Source organism: Ictalurus punctatus, chromosome 2, assembly GCF_001660625.3.
Source record: "Ictalurus punctatus breed USDA103 chromosome 2, Coco_2.0, whole genome shotgun sequence".
NCBI lineage: Eukaryota > Metazoa > Chordata > Actinopteri > Siluriformes > Ictaluridae > Ictalurus > Ictalurus punctatus.
This window is the reverse complement of record NC_030417.2, coordinates 32,899,260-32,923,988: the sequence shown is the minus strand read 5'-3', so window position 1 is coordinate 32,923,988 and position 24,729 is coordinate 32,899,260. Positions and strand designations below refer to the sequence as shown.

The 24,729-nt window shown below is 37.4% G+C and overlaps 1 protein-coding gene across 2 annotated transcripts; it reads right to left on the bottom strand.

Annotated features, from left to right (window-relative positions):
* Positions 1 to 4,768: 4,768 nt before the first annotated feature.
* Positions 4,769 to 19,192, bottom strand: kcnj12b (potassium inwardly rectifying channel subfamily J member 12b). Of its 2 annotated transcripts, none has more exons than XM_017484639.3 (2): positions 18,686 to 19,192; positions 4,769 to 10,873 (listed from the first exon to the last, which is right to left on the bottom strand). In XM_017484639.3, exon 2 carries the CDS (start codon positions 10,788 to 10,790, stop codon positions 9,519 to 9,521), a length of 1,272 nt encoding a protein of 423 aa, XP_017340128.1. In that variant the 5' UTR covers positions 10,791 to 10,873; positions 18,686 to 19,192; the 3' UTR covers positions 4,769 to 9,518. The 2 variants fall into 2 exon arrangements, with proteins under 2 accessions (XP_017340128.1, XP_047018382.1); XM_047162426.2 differs by lacking the exon at positions 18,686 to 19,192 and adding an exon at positions 16,688 to 18,067.
* Between the last annotated feature and the right edge of the window lie 5,537 nt (positions 19,193 to 24,729).

The following is a 24,729-nucleotide window of genomic DNA, read 5'->3' as shown; positions in this document are numbered from 1 at the left end:
AAGGGTAGGATATATTAGAAAGCATGTGAACAGTCATTTCTCGAAGTTGATGTGTTGGAAGCAGGAAGAATGGGCAAGTGTAAGGATCTGAGCGACTTTGACAAGGGCCAAATTGTGATGGCTAGATGACTGGGTCAGAGCATCTCCAAAAACGGCAGGTGTTGTGAGGTGTTCCCGGTGTGCAGTAGTTCATACCAACCAAAAATGGTCCAAGGAAGGACAGCCGGTGAATCAGCGACAGCGCACATGTGTCTCGAAGTGCAAGCATTTTAAAGTCTACCCCCAAAAGTGAAAAGTGATTTCATTCCAATTCCACAGAAAGATGCCCCGACTACTTGCACATTTATAACCTCATTTATTTTAGGTGAAAAAACAACCTATTTGCCAAATTGTAAAGAATTATAAGTCTACAATGAGAAATGAGTTATCACTTTGATTATCAACATCATTTACATCACCTGAGGGGATAAGTCACTTTTAAAGGCTTGTTTAAAAGGCATTTAAACACGAGCCTTATCGTAGTGTCTTCTCTCGACTGATCTCTGTTCAAGCTAACATAGGTGGATAAATAACCTATTTTTACGAGGTCATTTAAACATTTTTCACTTTGCTCATTTGAACATTGTGTATTCTGTATTGTGACAGAACGCTCTTCTCTGTTTTGATGAGGAGCATCGCAGAGTTTTGGATTGCCGATATCGTGAAGAAATCACATTTAGGTACAGTGCATCCGGAAAGTATTCACAGCGCTTCACTTTTCCCACATTTTGTTATGTTACAGCCTTATTCCAAAATGGATTCAATTCATTATTTTCCTCAAAATTCTACAAACAATACCCCATAATGACAATGTGGATGTAGTTTGTTTGAAATCTTTGCAAATTTATTAAAAATAAAAAACAAAAAAAGCACATGTACATAAGTATTCACAGCATTTGTCATGACACTCAAAACTGAGCTCAGGTGCATCCTGTTTCCACTGGATCATCCTTGAGATGTTTCTACAACTTGATTGGAGTCCACCTGTGGTAAATTCAGTTGATTGGACATGATTTGTAAAGGCACACACCTGTCTATATACGGTCCCACAGTTAACAATGCATGTCAGAGCACAGACCAGGCCATGAAGTCCAAGTGGAAAAATTGAAGCGCTGTGAATACTTTCTGGATGCACTGTAGACTTTTTTTTTTTTTTTTTTTTTATCACTGCATTTGTAAAACTGGTTTATTATACAAGACGTTTTCTTTACAGGCAGAGGCAAAGTTAGAAAGTTACCCACACTGTAAAAACCGGATAAGTACATTTAACTCAAAAAATTTGGGGAAACTAATTACCTCTACATTTTTAGGTTGATAAATCAATTTCTTTAAGCCAAATACGCTTAAATAGAGTTAAGTGAGTTAGATTTTTGTTATATTTAAGTGTATTTGGCTTAAAGAAATTGATTTATCAACTTTAAAATGTAGAGGTAATTAGTTTCCTCAAATTGCGTTAAATTAACTTATCCGGTTTTACAGTGCATGTCATTTTGGTAAAATAGGTTTGTTAATTATATATTGACAAAAATATATTTGTCAGTAATATACTTTGACATTGTTTCTTAAAGTAGCAATGGCAAAGTATATTATTGGCAGACTTTGTTTTGGCCAAAACACATCATATCCTTTTCCAAAATTCAGCCACTGCAACATCCAACAGGCGTTCCCATTTCTTAAATATAACTCAATTAACTCCATTTAAGTGTATTTGGCTTAAAGAAATTGATTATCAACTTAAAAATTTTAAGGTAATTAGTTTCCTCAAATTTGTTGAGGTAAATGAACTTATCCGGTTTTACAGTGCACGTGTATCATTATGCTTCTAATGTAATATCTGTAATATGCTTCCTGTAATTACTACCAGCAGCTGGTTCTTTCTGCAGAGGAAATAAGAACGTTTTTTTTTTGCTAGGTAGCAGCCAAATGATTTCTAAGTGTTAACGAACATAATCAAATGACCACTGGAAAAAAGAAATGCAAGATAAACTACAGCACCATCAAGATACAGATTTGAGAAGGCATTAAGATTGCCCTTATTTTATGGTTTAACTGCTTTCAGTCAGGATCATTATAGTTTGATCCAATTAATAATCACACAGAAATCATGGGCTTGTCTTAATATGTGACACGATACAATTGAAACAGTTTTAAACCCTTTTAAAATAAAAAGTTAAGGTAATGTAGTCAGCGCTGTCGAAAGAAGTAGTATGAAGAAACATTACAAATATTCTAACCTTTTTATTAATAGAAAAAAAATAGAAATTGCAGGCTGTTAAATATTTAATTGCAATTTAGAGGGTAGTTGTGTAGTCCTGTGGAGTCTTGTTTTGGGTTTAATGTAGCACGCCATTATCTAAGTAATGCTTGTTGCCATGTGAAGCTCCAGTGTCTCTGAACTGTGTGCAGGTGTGTGTGTGTGTGTTTGTGTGTGTGTGTGTGTGTGTGTGTGTGTGTGTGTGTATACAGTGCCCTCCACTAGTATTGGCACCCTTGGTACTGTAAATATGAGCAAAGAAGGCTGTGAAAAATTATCTTTATTGTTCAACCCTTTGATCTTTTGTTCAAATAATTCACAAAAGTTCTTGCTCTCATATCAAACAATTGCAAACAAAACAGGTTTATATATATATATATATATATATATATATATATATATATATATATATATATATATATATATATATATATATATATATATGTGTGTGTGTGTGTGTGTGTGTGTGTGTGTGTGTGTGTGTGTGCGTGTGTGTATATATATATATATATATATATATATATATATATATATATATATATATATATATATATATATATATATATATATATATAAACCTGTTTTGTTTGCAATTGTTTGATATGAGAGCAGAGAATTTTTTATATATATACATATAAACTTTGTTAAATCTAGGTGTGCAACATTTATTGGCAGCTGTTTAGTCAATACTTTGTGCTACCTCCCTTTGGCAAGATAACAGCTCTGAGTCTTCTCCTATAACGCCTGATGAGGTTGGAGAATACATGGCAAGGGATCTGAGACCGTTCCTCCATACAGAATCTCTCCAGATCCTTCAAATGTCGAGGTCCATGCTGGTGGACTCTCCTCTTCAGTTCACCCCACAGGTTTTCCATGCGTTTCAGGTCAGGGGACTGGGATGGTCATGGCAGGACCTTGATTTTGTGGTCAGTAAATCATTTTTGTGTTGATTTTGATGTATGTTTTGGATCACTGCTCTGCTGGAAGATCCAACCACGGCCCATTTTAAGTTTTCTGGCAGAGGCAGTCAGGTTTTCATTTAATATCTGTTGATATTTGATAAAGTCCATGATGCCATGTATCCTAACAAAATGTCCAGGTCCTCTGCAGAAAAACAGCCCGAAAACATTAAACAGCCCCCACCATATTTAACCGTGGGCATGAGGTACTTTTCTGTGTGAACCAAAACCACCTCTGGTGTTCATTGCCAAGAAGCTCTATTTTGGTTTCATCTGTCCACAGAACCCGGTCCCATTTGAAGTTCCAGTAGTGTCTGACAAACTGAAGATGCTTGAGTTTGTTTTTGGATGAGAGTAGAGGCTTTTTTCTTGAAACCCTTCCAAACAACTTGTAGTGATGTAGGTGACTTCAGATTGTAGTTTTGGAGACTTTCTGACCCCAAGACGCATCTAACTTTTGATTTTTTGATGAGATTTTTTGGCCACTTGAACCATCCTCTTCACAGTGCGTTAAGACAATACAGACACACGTCCAATTCCAGGTTGATTCTTAACATTTCCAGTTGACTGGAACTTCTTAATTATTGCCCTGATGGTGGAAATGGGCATTTTCAATGCTTGTGCTATTTTCTTATAGCCACTTCCCATTTTGTGAAGCTCAACAACCTTTTGCCGCACATCACAGCTATATTCCTTGGTCTTACCCATTGTTATGAATGACTAAGGGAATTTGGCCTATGTTTTACCTCATATTTATACCCCTGTGAAACAAGAAGTCATGGCTGAACAATTTCCTGTTCCTAGTCACCCAGGTGCACTAAAAAAAAATTAAATATCAATGGGAATATACTTCAAATATATTTTTCTCATATGAATTCATAGGGGTGCCAATACCTGTGTTGTGTTTGCAATGGTTTTATGTCCATGAGAGCAGAGTATATTTGTCAATTCTTTGAACAAAAGATCATTTATATTACATTTATTCATTTAGCAGACGCATTTATCCAAAGCGACTTACAAATGAGGAAATACAAGCAAAGCGATATATCAAGCAGAGAACAATACAAGTAGTGCTACTGTACAAGATTTATAATTTAGTTCTTGAAAAGCAAAGTGCGCAGAGTAGAGGTGTAAGAGCCAGAGAAAGTTTTTTTTATAATGTGGGGCTGGCATTTTAGGATTAGTTACTTGCTCACAAAAGAGGTGGGTCTTTAACTGTTTTTTGAAAATAGTGACAGATTCTACGGTTCGGATTAATTTGAAGGTTCTGGAAAGGGTTCAAAAGATTAAACAATAAAGACAATTTTTTCACTGCCTTCTTTGCTCATATTTACCAAGGGTGCCAATATTAGTGAAGGGCACTGTGTACTCTATACTGTGCTGAGTAATCAGCAGCACCAGAGTTGGGAAGGGGATTCAATCTCTCAGCGTAAACATCTTATGTAACCATGTGACACACACACACATTTACAGATGTTAACGGTCACAAAGAAACAAATGTCACAAATGCACCATCTTTCTCAGGTTGATCACATCCTGTTTAATTTCAGACCTCATTTTGCATCCAGTGTATTCTCAGATGGCTCTTAAAATACAAAGGTAAATATGTACATCTTAAAATCTGAAGGAAGACATCTATGACTGTTATTTTAAATCATAAGAAAAGACAAAGAGAGATGAACTACTGTCCATGCATTATATCACGTGAATCATGTGACCTTTGGGTTCATTTTTGAACGTTCCATTTTGTACCAAAGAACAATATGTTTTTACCTTTACGCTTTACAAACTAATCGGAAATCCAGAATGACTTCCATTTCTAACTCTAAATCTTGCTTTCTTACATGTTGCATATTTCATTGTGGTTTTTACATCATTACTGTGTCAAAATGTTCAGAGATAGCAATTTGTAAATAATAGAGAAGTATAGAAATAGGAAGTGACCACTTGGATTTGGCACATGCACATACGAGTCTAAACCAGTCTTAGTATGAGATGGATAGATTACGAGACTCGGTGATTAAACCTCACACTGTATTCATTAATATTTATTTATCCCCCTCCTCCAGATAGCTTAAATGTCTATTTTTATCTATTACATGCATATTTTAATGAATATGCATAGACATATAATCTCTTATACCGTGTGACTTGAAATCCCCCTTAAACCTTTGCTTAATTTTTGTCGAGATACAGGCTTTGTGTCTGAGTGATTGTCTCTGTAGCAGCTTTTACAGTGTGGCTACTTTCATGGGCTTTACATTTGGTAATGCATCTGTCTCTGATTATGATTATGTTATTTAAGGATCATTTCACAGATGGTTGCCCAACACCAGTGGGAAATGTCATGTGGAAATGTGTGGGTAAGAGACGCTAATAAACTGAGTGGCGAATTCTCTGTACAAATCCACATAACCTTCTAATAACCATATGCAGCCTTCATCTGTTCTTGTTTGATTAACAAGACATTGCTAACTAGAGTAGATCAATTAAGAAGTGGGGACGAAGACGGAGACGATGAGACCAAAATAAAAACAGTTGCAGAAGTGGGCTGTCAAATATGAAACTTGTAGGACAAAGCAAGTTGGAGTGGGAGTTTGTTGGATGCGGCATATTTACTGCATCATTGGATGGCGCTGGACTACTTTCATAATTTCAGCGGATCCTCCTGATCGAACGTAGAAAGATGCACCAATAACAAGGAGGATCAATGTGAATTATGAAAGTAGTCCAGTGCCATCCAATGATGTTTGTGTACGTAGCTGCATATGGCAAATTATATAAACAATTTTAAATGATGTGCGTTTCATTCGTATTCTTTCTTATAGAGCATGTTTGATTTAGTTTCCCCCTACGTGTTAATGAATACATTAACTAACAAACATGTACTAACATTTACTTAAAGTGGTCATTATTCACGCATGAATTCATAAGACTTATGTCGTAGTTAAGGTTAGCTCTTCATTAGTTCATGAATGGCCGGCTGTGGCTCAGGTGGTAGAGCATGTTAGCGGTTAGCGGTTCGATTTCTGGCCCACATGACTCCACATGCCGAAGTGTCCTTGGGCAAGACACTGAACCCCAAGTTGCTCCTGATGGCAAGCTAGAGCCTTGCATTGTAGCTCTGCTACCATTGGTGTGTGAGTGTGTGTGTGAATGGGTGAATGAGAACCAGCGTAAAGTGCTTTGTAGAACCGCGAAGGGTAAAAAAAAAGTCCATTTACCATATAGTACATGCCTTAACTCATCATTCATTCATATTTTTAGTAAGTATTAATTCAGGTATTCGTGAAACCACTTAGAGAAACCAAAAATACCAAGTTCATTCGAAATGATCAAAGGTGCAAACGGGATTCCTTCAGAAATGGGCAAGAGTAGGATTTAAAAAATTTTTTTTAAATAATCCCACTTGATTTATCTGTGCTGTGCATAGAATTGCCGTCTCACAACTCCAGCTCTCCTGGTTTGATCCTGAACTCGGGTTACTGTTACTTTGAATGGAGATTTGCAAGTTCTCTTCATGTCTGGGCGAGCTTCCAGCAAGTTCTCCAGTTTCCTCTCAGCTCCCAAAAATACGGCAGTCGGCAGAGAAACTAAACCGACGTCCTATCAAGGGTGTATTCCTGCCTTGCGCCCAGTGTTCCTGGGATCAACTCCAGATTGCACTTCAGCCCTGTCCAACCCTGTCTAACCCTGAAGAATAAATTGGTCTGCTTATCTGAATATTGTCTTGAGTCATTTGACTAACAGGGGTCATAATATTAGTGAGCATATACTAATCGGATCTAAAGAAGTGACTGTTTGAAAAAAACTAAAATATAAGTTCTTAGGGAATGAATTTAATAAGCTAGTTATCATGTTCTAGTTATCATTGCATTCCCAGCCAGCAAGTTACTAAATTACCATGACCCAGTTTTCCAAGGCTGTGATGAGTTTTCATACATAACAGACTGATTTACAGGTATGTATGGACGAACATGAGGAAGGCCTGGTGCTTGTCTGCCTTTGCTCTTTTCTCTTCTCTATTCCCCTCTCTTTTGGAGAACAAGGCTGGTTGTAATCTGTCTCTGTGAAACATTTAATTTATTAAAATTATCTTACATAATGCCTTCTTTATTTAATCAGGCACACTCGTTTTCTCCCACAGAGAGAAGTGATGGATGGGGTGAGTGGGTGAACTCTCTACTCATTTATTCCTCCTTTGTTTCGCACGTCTCTTTGTACCGCCTGCCCCTCCCAGACCTTTGTCTAATTTTTAAAAGAGAGTGAGGTATCTGGGAGATCATCATCAGCACACTGCAATAATAGCTGCAGTAGCTGGGAGTGTGTGTCGGATTTTTGTGGATTACTTAAGCCGGGACCGTGTTGCTGATAACCCTTGCAGAAAGTGAATAATCACACCATACACGTGTGAAAATTACACGTGTGAAAGTTACGTCATATATTGTGTCTCACATTTTTTTTTAAAAACACGATTCATTTATTTCCAGATGTGATTGTGAAAAAATGTTTCACGTGATTTTTTTTTACACACAATTCATTTATTTTCACGTGATTTTTAAAAAAATGATTCACGTGATTTTTTTTCAATTATTCATTTATTTTCACTTCTGTTTCTTAAAAAATGGTTCGCATGCTATTTTTTCAATGATTCATTTATTTTCACGTGATTTTCTGAAAAATGAGTCATGTGATTTTTTTTTTAAATAATGCATTTTCACGTGATTTAAAAATGTTTCACGTGGATTTTTTTTTTACACACGATTAATTTATTTTCAAATGTGACTTTTTAAAAATGAGTTACGTGTGATTTTTTTTTTAATGATTTGTTTATTTTCACGTGATTTCCCCCCAATTATTTGCTTATTTTCACATACTTACATAGTCACAGGTGAGTGTAACATGTTTTACACATTTCAGATATTCCACAGTTAGGTTGACTGTTTAAACACGTCCCCGTTGCCCAACTCTAGGGCTATCTTTAAGCATTTCATCAACATCATCATCATCATCAAGGCTTCATATTGCACTGTGCCCTTTTACATAAATAAGCCTTTAAACCATGAGACCTGCTCATAGTATTTAAGACCTGGTAAATATCTCGGAGTCATGATATGATGGAGATATGATGGAGATAATAATGGAGATATTTATATCCGATATTGATTTGGTTTAAATTTCAGGAGCTTGTTTTTGTTACCCTGATGTTTTTTTTTTCTTCTCAAAACGTAATCAGATAGTGTTACTCTTAGTTATCGTGCCAGCAGCCTCCAATAAAGCTTGAAGCTCAAATGCTTCCAATATAGTGCTCACAATAGATATATAATAGATATCCTGCTCAATCATTTGCACTGAAACATCATTTACTTGCAATTAAAATTAAACAGTCGTACTTAGATGCGACCAACTTTCTCTCTGAGCTTAATCTGCTGTGCAAGAGAGTGCATCCTGAGCATGAACGAGTGTGTGTTTGGAGCCGGATGTGTGCTCTGTGTGTGTGGAGGGTAAATTGTTGATTTGTTTCTAGAAAAATAATGACTTTTAAAACACACACACACACACTGATTAATTTACACACTTCTGAAGATATAAGACACTACGTTTTATAGCTATCTGCTAGCCTGGGTGCCATTTTTTTTTTTTTTTTAAATGAATGGCAATTCAATGTTTGTAGTGTTAATGTTGAAAAAATAAATATGTAAAATAACTGTAGGTTTAAGATTTGAGGTTCATAATGTTGATGAGTGATTGAAGCGCTACAACATACAAGGATTATTAGGGTATTAAAACAGATGTAATGACAACCTTATTGCTTTGAGTTATACCAAACAAAACGGATTGTAAATCTATCTATTGTTAATTATTGTGCTGATGAGTGTATGATAAGTAGATATTTTCAGGGGGAATTCTACAGAACCAAAAGAATGTACCGGAAATTCCTAGCAGATATCTGACCAAATTTGGCACCCAGGATAGCTCGGTATTGCATTATCACTTACAGTAAAGCTATCACTGCAAACTACAGCATGAAACAAGGAATCCTAGTTCAAGTTTTCCTACAGGAAGGCCATCCAGCAACAGTCATTAACATAATGTCGCCTGTCCTTGACTGCGCCATGGCACTAAGTCAGCAGGGTCAGTGGTTCATATTGGCACTTGCTTTGCTTCGTATCTGTCAGTTCAAGCCGAAACTAAAGGGACAGACTGGATCTACGTTAAAATAAAATTCTCTAGAGGTGAATGTCCAGGGTCAGTCATGTCAGAGATCATATCTCAGACTCTTTATGGTGTGATCTCTGGTCAGAGTTCAGGCTGGCTGATAGGGTTTCCATCTCAGTCCCCAAAATTCCCCTTACATCTTCCTCCTCCTCCTCCTCGTCCTCCCTGCTGAATGCCAGCTCATTCTCGTAACAGAAATTAGCAGTGGAGTGCAATGACCTGCTGTCCTCAATGTCTTTGGCACTACAGCGTGGTGTAGAGGGGACCTCATAAGTCTTGTGGAAGTGCGTAAAGTCTACCTTGTAGTGGTTCTTCTCTTCAAACACTACTGGCTCAAAGCGATGACCCCATAAGATTTCGCTGGACAGGTAAGAGCTGCGCACCTGAGCTGTCATTGCCGTGGCCTCGACCATGCCCTCAAGGATCACCACAATCTCAAAGTCTTCATTAACCAGGTCCTGTTTGCTGATTCCAAAGAGTGGGCTCTCCTCATTTATCTCATGGATGATGGTCAGAGGAGAAACAAGGAAGATGCGGTCGATACCTTGGTCGTAGCCAACGTTGATGTCAATCTGGTCAAGTGGGATGTACTCACCCTCTTCCGTCACTCTTGGTTTAATCAGCTGTGCTCGTACGTGGGCCTCAACAATGTGACTCTTGCGCAAGTTTCCTACACGCCACATTAAGCATAGCTTTCCATCACGCATAGCTATGACAGCATTGTGTGAAAATAGCAATGTCTGTGCACGCTTTTTGGGCCGGGCCATTTTAGCCATGATGGCACCAATCATGAAAGCATCAATGATACACCCCAAAATAGACTGTACAACAACCATAAATACAGCCAGCGGGCACTCTTCAGTCACACAGCGGAAGCCGTATCCGATTGTGGTCTGGGTCTCGACTGAGAACAGGAAGGCTGCCACAAAACTGTTGACCTGCATGATGCAGGGTATGAAGTCTTCATTGGAGCTTCTCTCAAAGTCACCGTGTGCAAGGGCAATGAGCCAGAAGATGAAACCGAACGCCAGCCAGGACAGAATGAAAGCAAGAGAGAAGAGAAAAAACATCCAGCGCCAACGGATGTCCACACAGGTCGTGAAGATGTCTGCCAAGTAGCGCTGCGATTGCTCTTCCATGTGTGAAAAGTTGACGTTACACTGTCCGGTTTTGTTAACAAAGCGGCTGCGTGGCTTTCGCCGTGTCTGGATCTTACCATTTCCAAAGCCATTGCCGAGGGCAGGCATGTTGCTGTGGTGATGGAAGTCCTCCTCCGACGATGACACGACGTTGTATCGAGGGGTCTTTCCCACACTCATGCCACTAGGCCCAGTCAGGACAACCAGTGGGTGTGACACCAGGCCTCTGTCTTTCTACCAATCGCTGCACAGGACACAAAAACCTGAGAGAAAGCAACAGGTAAAGTGAGTCACATGAGCACCTTGATTACAGTAGTGTACTTTTTAGATTTAACCAAAGGCAGGCTTTGTATACATGCTTAAATGTCGTAACAAACTTGAGGTATGATCAATTTCTAAATTTTTGCATCCACAGTCTGAAATCTGATTACGTTTAAGTAAACTGAAAATGCTTAATTTGTCATTAATGCAGTTATTGGGCTCGGTATACATTAAAACACTTTTAATCCCTGCAATAAAGCAAACTGCAGACTAATGTTAGAATGAATGTAACATGAGCTACTAGTGGAATTCCTAACATTATTCAATGCTTCCAATTACAAAAGTAGTTACTCCCTTTTCTTTAAACATTCTTTCTTATTCATGGCAAAACCGCATTATGTATGTTAAACCTAAATGCTTGATCTGCATTATACTGGGAAAAAAGCCTTAATAAAGTGTTGAGAAGGTGCTTAAAATGTATTTTAGATCTGTTTTAATCCTGCCAAAGTCATTTTCAGAACACTACACAACAATAAATGCATTTGTTACTCAGCTCTGGTCAATATTCTGCTATCGATGGGCTAATTGTGCTTATGGATTGTTGACTTTTGATCTCGACAGAGCTGAGAGTATACGGATAAATGCTCATTGCTGACAATGCAAAAATAAAAAAGGTTTGCACTGCCATAAAGTGTAACAGCGGTGTTTATTAAATATTAAATGTTAATATGAATTGATTAAAATATGTTTATTGACTCAAAGATATATATATATATATATATATATATATATATATATATATATATATATATATATATATATATATATATACATATATATATAATAAATGAAAAACATTTAAAACTAATAATAATAGCTGGAATGATAACAGAAAAATGAGACAGGGCAGAATTTTCAATACAATTTGTCAATAAGTTATTAAAATGCAATATTAGTTGTTCCTAATGACGTTTCATGTGCAATAATTAATAATTAAATGGTAATAATTAGGGATGCACCGAAATGAAAATTCTTGGCCGAAGCCGAAACCGAATATAATGAAAAGCTTGGCCGAAAACCGAAGGCCGAACACCGAACACGTTTTTTCCATTTATTTTACCATTTTTTCACCATTGCATAAATTAAATAGTCGAAATGTGCTTTTTACTATTTTGTCTTGCTTTTCTAAGAAAAAAATCAATTACAAAAACTACAATTTCAAAATATTTATTTAACACTGAACATTTTTTTTCCATTCCAGCAGGTATAGGCTACCAACAAGGCACAATATAACTTTAAATAAATAAATGAGTAAAATACAAGTATTTTGATGTGGTCATCTTTGAGCCCCCCTTGAATGTTAGACCTATAACTGACTGCCGGAAGAATGGAACACTCTGAAACCTACAACAAAAAAGTGAATTAAAAAGTGCATTGACGAGCGCAGGAAATGGTTCTATTCTATTATATATGTCTGATTATATTGGGGATATATACCGCTCGCGTCCCTGTACACCTCGCGGAGTATTAGAGTAGATATAGTATAGTTAGATACGTTGTTAATGTTTTGTTCCTTGATAGATTTTGTTAGTTTAAACTATAGATTAGTTCATTTAGTCCCCGCTGGTGTTTCCGCTCCTAGTCCATAGTACTAGTTCATGTTTCTCGTTTTGTGTTGTGACCCTGTTTTCTGTGATCGCGACTCTGATTCCTGCTTTGCCCCGTTTATGCCTGTTTGCCGGTCGCCCGATAACCCTTTGCCTGTCTTGACTAAGTTTTTTCGATTACGATTTGGATTTGTCTGCCTGCCCTTAAATAAATACGCCTTTACCTGCTTCCGTACTCTACTCCCTTACGTCTCGCGAAGTGACAGAATACTCCGGAACAGAAACAAAACAAACGCACGTGTCCACAGTAAACTTCTGAAGAGCATGTAGCTCGTGCACATAGCTCGTGCATGCGCGCGCTGCCGGAAGTGGAGGTCGTGACATTCGCGCTTCTCACTCTGATTGCTAGGCTATTTGATCGCGTCATCAAAAACGTCATTGTTCGGTCAAATTTATTCGGCCTTTTCACTTATTCAGCCGAACACCGAAAGTGTTTTTTTTTTGCCGAACATTAGGTGCATCCCTAGTAATAATAAAATGCAAAATTGTACAGCTGAATAGAAAACGAAGGAATTGCAACTTTAAAGGCGAAATAAAGAGATTTCAAAACAGCTGAGTTTTTAGTGTAAATGCAGTATACAGAAGCCCTAAGCGTCCATACATTATTATCTGTTTCTTTCTTGTTTTCTCATGATCATGACTTAATTTTCTCGTGATCTTGACATACCAAAAAGCTGTTACATAATATACATGATTTTATCATGAGAAAATCTGACACCTTGTGACTGGTGTTGCACACACGTTGGCGACTTCTCCATCGCCATCTTAAATGTAATAATTGCCCTCTGAAGAGATGGACTTTATCTCGCATTAAGAGAGACGGGTGTGCCCTTCTCAACTGTCAGACAGTAATGTGAAAACTGCCAATCACTGACAGACATAGAGCTGTTTCAGCTTAAAAAAACGAATTTGTTCCTCCGTGATGTTGTGGGATTGCGCTAATCCTTTGCTGAACAATAAAAACAACATGTTGTTATTTCGAGTACACTGAAAAATTAAGCCGTGGTCACGGGAAAACATCTATTATGTTCTCGTGAGATCACAAGAAAATGAAGTTGTGATCGTGAGTTAACAAGAAAGAAAAAAAAAAGTAAGAATTCAAGGCCTCTAAGGGATTTCATATACAGTGTGATTTATATAAAAAAAGAACAAAGTCTAGTACAGTGCCATGACATGAGTTCACACGAATCTTTGCTTTTAATTGTTTTGCTATTTTAAAAACTCATCTAATCTTTGAGGCTTATGCGTGTATATATATATATATATATATATATATATATATATATATATATATATATATATATATATATATATATTTACACACACACACACACTTTCATCACCTCATATAAGACTAAATTGAGACAAAAATGGAAGTGATGAAAGCAGATTTTGTGAAGTGTTAATGATGTGTTACTCTGGGGTTGTGTATCCAGCCCGCGTGTTTCCTTGTACTGCTATAAATTCATGTGTCTGCACTGCAGCAGATGTAACAAATTAAAATTAGACAAACTTCACACTTTTTCTGCGAAACTCAAATCCACACCTTACTTCAGTGCAGCGGCACATACAACTGTCACCTTTTGTGGGAGTGAGGATTAATGTACACCCCCTGATCTTCATCATAACCCCTAATACAAATGATTTTTTATTGTTCGATTGTCATTATTTGGAGTTTGTGGTGCTGTGTCATTTCTCTCAGAGTCCTGTTTTGGAAGCTGCCCATGGGGTCCGGATTTAGGCGCCCAGTCCCTGCCTGACTCAACTGATCTGCCTTTCTAATAATAGACGCCAATCTCAGGGAGGCTAGAGACATATACACAGACACACATGCACGCACACACATCCACTTCCAAGGGTCTGGGTGACATACTGTACTCATGCCAGAGGCTTCGGTACACACACTTGAGGTACTGCTATATCAGTGAGTGTGAATATCTGAGGAGTCTTAGATCAGATGAATGTGATTATGAGAAATACACGCCATATCATTTCCTTCATACACACACACACACACACACACACACACACACACACACACATGCACACATATATGGTTTCATCCTTACAGTGCACAGGAATAAAAGAATCAGATGAAGAAATGGAGGGATATAGAGGTTACCATGGAAACCGGTCTGGTAGAGGTTGTGTGTGCATGTGAGTGTTTGAGGGGTGACTGCCGGCTTCATGCAGTGGTATTTTAGTCATCCTCCAGGTGGCCAATCACTCAGAGAGAGTGGGAGAGAGAGGGAGAGAGAGACAGGGATTTGATGTGATACAGGTCAACGAGAAGGAGAAGTGAGAGGCAGAGTTGAGTTTTTGGTGCCGGAGGGAGAAACACCTGTTACTGCAGTGAAGCTGGCATGGTCACTGCTTCCTGCAGAGATGCCAGGTAGTGTGGCTGAGTGCTCCGCGTGCCCTGAAAGAACAGCCCGCTCTCTCCGCAGTCCAGGATTCAGCACTTCCCTTCAAACATGCTGTACTGTGCTAAACCTGCTGCTTCATAGTGTATAGTGTAATCTCTGTCTATGTGTTTATGAGTAATTAACACTGAGAAGAATGGCAAGGTGTTTCTCTGTACTGAGAAATGATTGTGAAAAAAATCTAATAAAAGTTTACAGACAGCTGTAGAAATTTCAAATAAACTAAATTTAAGCTGTTACGCTCTAGGACAGGAGAGAAAATCCTACCAAAACCTACCGGTTTTTAAGTCGTTTGATCCAAGATTTCAAAAAAATTAAACCACAGGGTTTTAGACACTTTACATGTAATATTTAATAAAGTTCTGCACATTAATAGGCTTTGTATTGTACATGTACTTGATTTTATTCATTTATTTTTGCGATGACCACATGAGACGACATGTATACGATATCTCCGTAAGGGATTCTGGGTACTTTGTGTAACGTTTTCTCCTATTTGTATCAATTAACATGACACAAGTCTTCTGAAAAGAAATGAAGGTTATGGTAAGGTCGGAAGTGAGGTTACAACTTCAATTAAATTCAGTCACATCACCCTTTCTTTTTTTAGGTTGGTTTTGTGGTTAGCATATGAGATCACTGAGGCACTTCTCTTCTTCGTCGTCATGGGTCTCTCACTCTAAATGGACAATGTACATATTTAGAACTTCATTTACATTAATATCTTTGATTGATTAATTCATGAAAGCAGTCTACAAAAATACATTTGAAATAAATGTTTGATGACTTCCCAAATATATATATATATATATATATATATATATATATATATATATATATATATATATATATATATATATATACATGTGCAACAATTATTAGCACCTATATGAATTCATATGAGGAAAATATATTTGATATTTTACTTTTTTTAGCACACCTGAATGACTAGAAACAGGAAATTGTTCAACCCTGACTTCCGCTTTCACAGGGGTATAAATATGAGGTAAAACATAGGCCAAATTCCTTTAGTCATTCATAACACTGCGTAAGACCAATGAATATAGTTGTGATGTGTGGCAAAAGGTTGTTGAGCTTCACAACATGGGAAGTGACTATAAGAAAATAGCAGAAGCATTGAAAATGCCCATTTCCACCATCAGGGCAATAATTAAGAAGTTCCAGTCAACTGGAGATGTTATGAATCAGCCTGGAATTGGACATGTGTCTGTATTGTCTTAACGCACTGTGAAGTGGATGGTTCAAGTGGCCAAAAAATCTCATCAAAAAATCAAAAGTTAGATGCGTCTTGGGGTCAGAAAGTCTCCAAAACTACAATCCGAAGTCACCTACATCACCACAAGTTGTTTGGAAGGGTTTCAAGAAAAAAGCCTCTACTCTCATCCAATAACAAACTCAAGCATCTTCAGTTTGCCAGACACTACTGGAACTTCAAATGGGATCGGCAACAGCCATATGGAAAAGTACCTCATGCCCACGGTTAAATATGGTGGGGGCTCTTTAAGGTTTTGGGCTGTTTTTCTGCAGAGGACCTGGACATTTTGTTAGGATACATGGCATCATGGACTTTATCAAATATCAACAGATATTAAATGAAAACCTGACTGCCTCTGCCAGAAAGCTTAAAATGGGCCGTGGTTGGATCTTCCAGCAGAGCAGTGATCCAAAATGTACATCAAAATCAACACAAAAATGATTTACTGACCACAAAATCAAGGTCCTGCCACGGCCATCCCACTCTCCTGACCTGAAACGCATGGAAAACCTGTGGGGTGAACTGAAGAGGAGACTCCACCAGCGTGGACCTCGAAATGTGAAGGATCTGGAGAGATTCTGTATGGAGGAACGGTCTCAGATCCCTCCCTAAGTCAAGTGCTATAGCCTCTCAACTTACTTTATTTTGAGGCTATGTCGTTAATCATGTTGTCCAGCCCCAACAAAATCTATGGTCATGAGTTACTACTGAGAGAATTTCATGTACACAATTGTTTTTTGTTGATGTTCTTTTCTCTGTACAGGTAGCTGCGTTCAGTTCATTGTCTCCACCGATTGTGCATACACTACAGATGTGAGATGGAAATGAGGTTTTATGCTTTAAAATAGCCTTATGATCATGTTAACACCCTCTCAATTTGGTGCTCATGCTCCCTCTGTTTAAGGGCCTGTACTTTAATCCACTCATGTAGATTAGTAGGACATGGAAAGATAACATGGGATGGAGAGTTCATTTTTAATTAAAGTTATTAGAAAGCATAGCATCCTAATCAGGCTCCTGGAAACGAAGCACATCTCCGGTCAAGTGTAGATTTGATCAGTGAAGTGGTGGAGGCAAGATTATAACGTGGCTTCATTCTGAGAAGTCAAACTCGGAGCCTCGGCACTCAGATCCGAACACAACTCCGAGATGCAGCTGAAAATTCCATTATATGAAATTCCGAGTGGCCTGATTGGTGAGAATCAGTACAAATAGAATTGTCTGAAGTCAGCTCAATTTTTAGACGCTGACGTAACGAAGAGCCGATCTCCAGCCGAGATGCCTGTTCAACCCAGACACCCCCCTCATCTCACTTTGTCAGTTTGTCTGATGAAATGTACCGAATGAAAGCGACAGCTGTCATTTTAATATTCTCTTGGTGTACTTGTGTTGCTCCCCTAGCGTCCCAGACACGGGGCAAGATATGGAAATGATGGATAGAAATGTAAATCGGGACAGGTAACTAAAAGAAATGGCTCTCCGGTTGGTTGACTGAAAACAAAATCTCATTAGGGAGCAAACATAAGCTAGAACACGTGCATGAGCACATCTTGCTCGATTAGTCCGGTTTAATAAACTTCATGAGGGACGACTAATAAAATTTTCACCATATGTGCTGAGCTATAACAGGATCATAGGCTGCATGGGGTGACTTAGAATAATAGCTGCAGTACGTGATCTGTTTCTAATAAAATCTGAGTTAAAAAAAAAAAAAGATCTTAGATTAATGGCCGTTTGGCTTGTTTAACATATACAGCCTTCATTTTTAATACTGAATTTTGATTGTTGTTTGGAATCTCATTCAAGGTCCTATGCTCCCTTACTTATTGTATATCAAAATTCATGAATAATGTAATACTTCTTGGTAGAGATGAAATAAACATGACTTGTCGTACCAGAGCTGGTTGTGTCACTCACAGGGAAGGGTTTACTGAAAAACGAGAAGGCCGCATACACGAGCAGCTGATCAACACACTCCAGAAGATTTCTCATACAGGACATGTTGCATGTCAAGCTTTACGTAATCTTAACCCTCTTAAACTCCTGGTTTATTATTTAGTTATTTCTGTCAAAACATGTCATTTAGTAACTGCTATGATTTATTCAGTAACTATAGGAAAGCTAATGGGACAGGTGTGCAGTTACGAGAGTGAGGACTCTCTAGGGCTTTCAGCAGGTTAATGAGTGCACACACACACACACGCACACACACACACAGGTACAATGTGTACTAAACTGCATGTTATCTTCTTCACTCGTTATACTTGCAGTCCACTCTGATCACACAAACAACATACACACTGGCTACAGGTTGCAAAAATTCCTGCTCATGCTGTTTGTCATCCAGAACTCAAGGAATAATAATAATAATAATAATAATAATAATAATAATAATAATAATAATAATAATAATAATAATTAGAAGAAGAAGAATTGCATTTTGCTTACCTTTTTGTTTACTGTATATGTGGTCAGGTTCTGAAGAAGGGCTAAGAGGTTCTCGTTTTCTTTCTCACTCTCTTGTCAATTCAAAGCATAATTTAACTCCCCGGTTCCTTAAGGGTTCCTCTGTGAGTAGAACCACTTCTCCAAACTCAAGAGGCTCCTGTCGTAGTCCTGCAAGGTCCTCATCGTCAACAGTACCAGCACCGCGCACTCGTACACTGTGTGTAGTGCACAAACCTGCCGGCAGCAAAGGTTCTTCACTGAAGGTGGTGCAGAGAAGTCGCTTTAACGCTGTGGAAATGTTCCATCAGTGTTCCTTTAGTGTCGTGCTCATTTCATTTTCCACTACAGCACTGTAAAGCTGTGATGAGATGAGGAGCCTTGTGTTCTCTAGTGTTTCAGTGAAACCAGTGATTCCCCCTCCCGTCTGCTGTCTGATCTAACGTTTCGTGTGGGGTTTTTTTCCCACAACATCTCTCTCTCTCTCTCTCTCTCTCTCTCTCTCTCTCTCTCTCTCTAGCATGCGCACTCACTCGCTCTCTGTCTGTCTCTGAAGTTGGCATTTGCAGAGGCCAGTCATACACAGGGGATGTTGCCTCATATATATTTACACCATGATATTTTTTTTTATATGTGACCAATATGCACAAGTTCTTGGATCCACCTGTATCTTTAGATGCACAGATAAACACACACACACTCACACACACACACACACACACACACACAGATGCACCATAAAGCTCTTCTTGTCATTTCTGATGGCTGTCCAGTGTAATGTGTATTGGTGTGTTTGTGTGTGTGTGTGGGGGGGGGGGGGGGGGGGGGGTGCTCTTGAATAATCTGTAAAAACAGAGAAAAAAGAAACGATGACAGATCGAGGACATTTTACATGCATGCACACAGGGTAATCAGTCATGCCTGGTCACACTATCTAATTACACTGTGTGTGGGTGTGTGGGTGTGGGTGTGTGTGTAAGAGAGAGAGAGAGAGAGAGAGAGACAGAGAGACAGAGAATACGATTTCACACCACAAACTTTCCCTGCTCATATGCTGCAGGTTCACATGGGACAAGTTATTTTAAAGTCTTAACATAGATGTAAGGTGCACACACACACACACACACACACACACACACACACACACACACACACACACACACACAGCTTCACTCAGCACTTTACTTGGATTCAGCTCCCAGGGACGATGACTGGAACTGCAGAAATGGCAGAGGCTGATACTCTTTCAGGTAGTGTAGCTTGCTATGTTTGGAAGGACAAGTTACTGAAGAACGTGTTATTGAACTGAGGACGAAAATTTCCGGTGTCGTGAAACCCTAGCTGAACCATATGTCGAACCCAACAACTACTTTATTACATCTGAGGTGTGTTTTAAGCAATCATAAAGAACAGCGACACCATGTCTGATCCATCAAATCCCAGTTGCTGCTGCAACGTCACTATTCTGATTTACTGCATTATGTAATGTTTATATTTTTAATCCTTACTCCACAGTGCTGCTGGATTCTTCAATTAAAGGTGTTGATTCATTTTCTTCAACAGCAGCTCTGACAGTTCGCGTCAGGAAAATCATAGGTTTATATTAACGTGCTTATTTTAATATGTTAGGGTTTCTATAGTAACAGCTGCTTCACATGGACATGTGCTCTTAAGGCGCTTCATAATGTTTTAAAGTCTATAAATAAACTTTTTTTTTTTTTTTTTTTAAAGGTTACTAAAAGAAAGAAAACATAATGGTTAAAAAAAAACACTTTTATTTATTTATTTATTTATTTATTTATTTATTTATTTTGAAGGAGTCTCCCGTGTCAGAGCTTTGCAACAATAAAGCTGTAACCTTTCCGCCATGGGAAGTCTATCGATGGATGCTTTTGTGCTTTCTGGTTTCTCAATAACATGAAACTGTTTGACTCAATTCATTCAAGAGACAATTAAAATAGAGCGTGGTGAGGTTATGACTGTTTATAGCTGCTCTGTGGCAAGCGATAAAAAGAACTCGTTTTGTGGATGATCCACAACAGTAAACGTAACTTTAAACACATTTTAAAAATAGATGAGTACATGTGCACGTCTTTAATAAATAAAACGTTAGCAATGTTGTAATCTTAATGGCCTTCATATCACACCACCCTCTCTTTAATGATTTTAATAACATCCTTTTTTTTTAAAGTGTTTTATTCCTTATCAAAGCCGCTGAAGTTAGAAGAGGTTGGTAAATTTTCTATAACAGCTTCAGTTGAAGGTAAAAGTTTGTATACATGATTTTTAAAATAAATAATAATGAAAGAAATATACCTAGATTACTGATCAAAAAGTTGCTCAGAGACAGTTAAAAAAAAAGGGGGGGGGCAAAAAAGAGCATACAATTTATTATTTATTTAAATATTAATATCTCATTTAGCATGTAAAATGAACTGATTAAAATGAACTGATTTGATTTCTATGGGTTTTTTTCACTTTTAGTATTTTAATAAGCATTGTTTTATTATGATTATTTTTTGACAACTTTTGTTACTTTTAATGAAGAAACCAAACACACTTGTCTTGTTTCTGTATACACTATACCAGTCAAAAGTTGAGACACCCCTCGCCTACCCCACCCCCGCCCCCACATTTAAGAATAATAATAAAGTCATCAAAACTCTGCAATAACACAAATGGAACTATGGGAATTATGTTGTGATAAAAAAAAAAAACCTAAATAAAACAAAATAAGTTAGTATTTTAGCATCTTCAAAGTAGACACGCTGTTTGCCTAGAATTTCCAGAAATGTATTTTTGGCATTTTCTCAACTGAATTCTCGAGGAATTTCCCTGAGATGCTTTTTAAACAGTATTAAAGGAGTTCCCACCTACGCTGGACTCTTATCGGCTGCTTTTCAGAATATTTCACTCCAAGTCGTCCGTTTAAAAAAATATTTTTTTGTAAATAAAATGTTAGTTTTCTAATGAAAGAAATGAATACGTCGGCACGATTATATTTTTGTCTACAACACCGATTTTAAACATTTAATCATACACCTTCAGATCAAAAGGTTTTTAAGATCATGAGAAACATTTCAGTCGAGTGTCCACAAACTTTTGACCGGTGGTGTATATTTAGGGGGCCAAGGGGGTGCATAGTTTATTTAGTATTTTCATTTTGTCCTATTGTGCTGCTCTTATAATTACACGCTGTTATTATTACAAAGTGTAATTATGCAGCAAATAATGTATTTAATAAACAAATTGTACTTACGTAGAATTTGTTACAGAAAGAGCCTGATACAATTTGACCACTGTGCAGCAAAGTTCATTTAGCTCAAAAAATTTGAGGAAACTAATTACCTCAAATTTTTTAAGTTGAAAAATCAATTTCTTTAAGCCAAATACACTTAAATATAACAAAATTCAAACTAAAACTTGTTATATTTAAGTGTATTTGGCTTAAAGAAATTGATTCATCAATATAAAAATTTTGAGGTAATTAGTTTCCTCAAATTTTTTGAGTTAAATAAACTTATCTGGTTTTACAGTGTAGGATTTACCAATATTATGTTACTTCTCAGCATTATGTGATCTATTAGTTATTACTGTATTTAGTAACTGTTACGCCCTCGCCTGCAGATGGCACTGCGGCGCGGCTTCTGAGTGTGCGCGTGCACGCAACCGAACTCTTACGTATGGACACGTGCCTCTGTGTGTTTAAGCATTGGTTGATTTACTCCAGTTGTCTGGGTTTTGTTTAATTATGTTGGTTATTTAAACCCTTCGTGTTGCTGTGCACGTCGCGCAGTATTTATGTTACGTTATGTCGAATGAGTATTTATGTTACGTTAACTAGGAATATTGGTATATGTTTGAACGTAGTAGTGTTTAGCATGCTACCGGTCTTAGTGTCATGTTTGCTCTCGTATCCAGTGTTCATGTTTAAAGCCAGATTTGCTTAGACTACGTTTACTTGTTTATTGTCTGCTTAAGTGTTAATAAAGACATTGGTCCTGCACTTACTTCCTGCATATAGTCTCGTGTCGTTACAGTAACATACTCAGCTCGACAGCTTGGATGAAGTATACAGCTTTATTACATACAAAAATATGAATTTATACATTTTCCCCATTGTATTATTCTTTTCTCATTATACTGTATATTAATTCTCTTTCTGTATATTTATGTTACTGTTTCTACCTTGTATTCATTCATGTGATTCATGCTATCAGGATGTGTTTTGTTTTGTATTTGTACATTATGTATATTTTTTATTCTTCTCTCCTTTTACATTTTTAAAAATTAATTTTCTGCTTTCTGCTTTTTCAAATGTTTTTCTCTTCCTTTCCTTTCCCTCCCCTTTTTCTTTCCCTCTTTGGAAATAGCTTTAATAGTCCATAAAAGGGTAACTTTATATATGACTAACAATGTCTTTATTGTTCTCCAAAGGAGGCAGTGGTGGCAGGCTAGAAAATAAAAAAAATAAAGCAAAATTTATTTATTGAATCAAGGCACCAACTACTTGGTAGTTCACATACATGATGAAGTGCACTTTAAAACCCCAATACACAAATTATTTTCCAGAAATAACTACCACATACAGTACTCACCTGATAAACACTAGATACTTTCCCTACTATCCCTTATTCATTAAACAATACAAATGACGTTGTAGCATATATGCTAGACCCTAACCCAAGGTGATGTCAGTGTAACTCAGCAGCAGTTTCAGCACATGTAGCACTTCCCTTTGTGCTCGCACCAAATTACTTCAAAAAAGCCCCTGAGGAGATTTATTATAAAACTAAAACTCAGCAGAAATCCATTACAGCAAAAGTATTACATTTCACTACAAATGATGGCATGGCTTGACAACCGGTAACCACCAACAACGACAACACTGAAGTACCATTTCCTAAGTCATATTTGTACATGTTTACATGTGTACATTAATGTATATTCATGACAAATATCAAGTGTGTTAATGAAGGTTAATGGACTGAGGTAGTCAAATACTTTAGAAAATGTTTATCTTATTTTATCAACCTGTTTTATCGAAAACAACAACAGGCTGTGGAAGCAAAAGACCGATTGCTTGTTTACTCCACGGCACCTTTAATGACCGGCTTCATGGACATAGATGAAGCTGTATGCCAGACTTAAAGAGATTGTCAATGGAAAATCACCATTAACAGTGTAATTTAATCCAGCAATTAGTTTACTGAGCTTCCAGGAAACTGGCCCTTATTGTTTCATGAATATATCACTGAAAACTGAAAAGCCGCCCATGTCTGCTAGCGAAATGGCATTAGCTTGACTTAAGAGCGTTAATAGATGTTATTGAAACTTTATATAGTATTGTCTGTGGTTGGTTCATTTAGGACTTATTGTATCTCTTTCTCCTGCTCTTTCTCTCTCTCTGACATAATTACATGACGTTAGTGCATTATTAGTGTATCTTTTAGAAAGATGCCATCCATGAGGTAAGAGTGGGAGTAAAATTGTATCTTTTCCTTAAACTGGAGTCAGTCTTGGGTTACACATACATAATTACTGTGCTGCTAAGGGAGTGTCCAAGTGTGTGTGTGTGTGTGTGTGTGTGCATGCATGTGTGTGTGTGTGTGTGTGTGTGTGTGCGTGTGCGTGTGTGAACAAAAGTCTGAAATTTAAAGAACAAAACTTTGTAAACTCTGCAGAGGTTGTTAATTATTACTGAAGAGTACATATAATTACATTTGTGCATATTCCTTTCACTCTTTCTCTTCAGTTTTTTTTTGGGAATATAGTGAAGTGATGCAAACTCTTATTAAACAAATCAGGAAATATTGCAACAAGTGATCAGTTGGGCGTTGTGAATAAATGGTTATCAATGATTGGCTGCTGTGAATACTTGGAGATCAGTGATGGATTGTTGTGTATAAACAGTGATAAGTGATTGGTAATTGAGAATAAATGGTGATCAGTGATTGGTCATTGTGAATAAATAGTGATCAGAAATTGGTCATTGTGAATAAATGATGATCAGTAATTGGTTATTGTGAATAAATGATGATCAGTAA

What these genes read in the sequence shown, in the direction of transcription:
- kcnj12b (XM_017484639.3), bottom strand. Translation starts at nt 10,790, where the DNA reads ATGAGTGTGGGAAAGACCCCTCGATACAACGTCGTGTCATCGTCGGAG.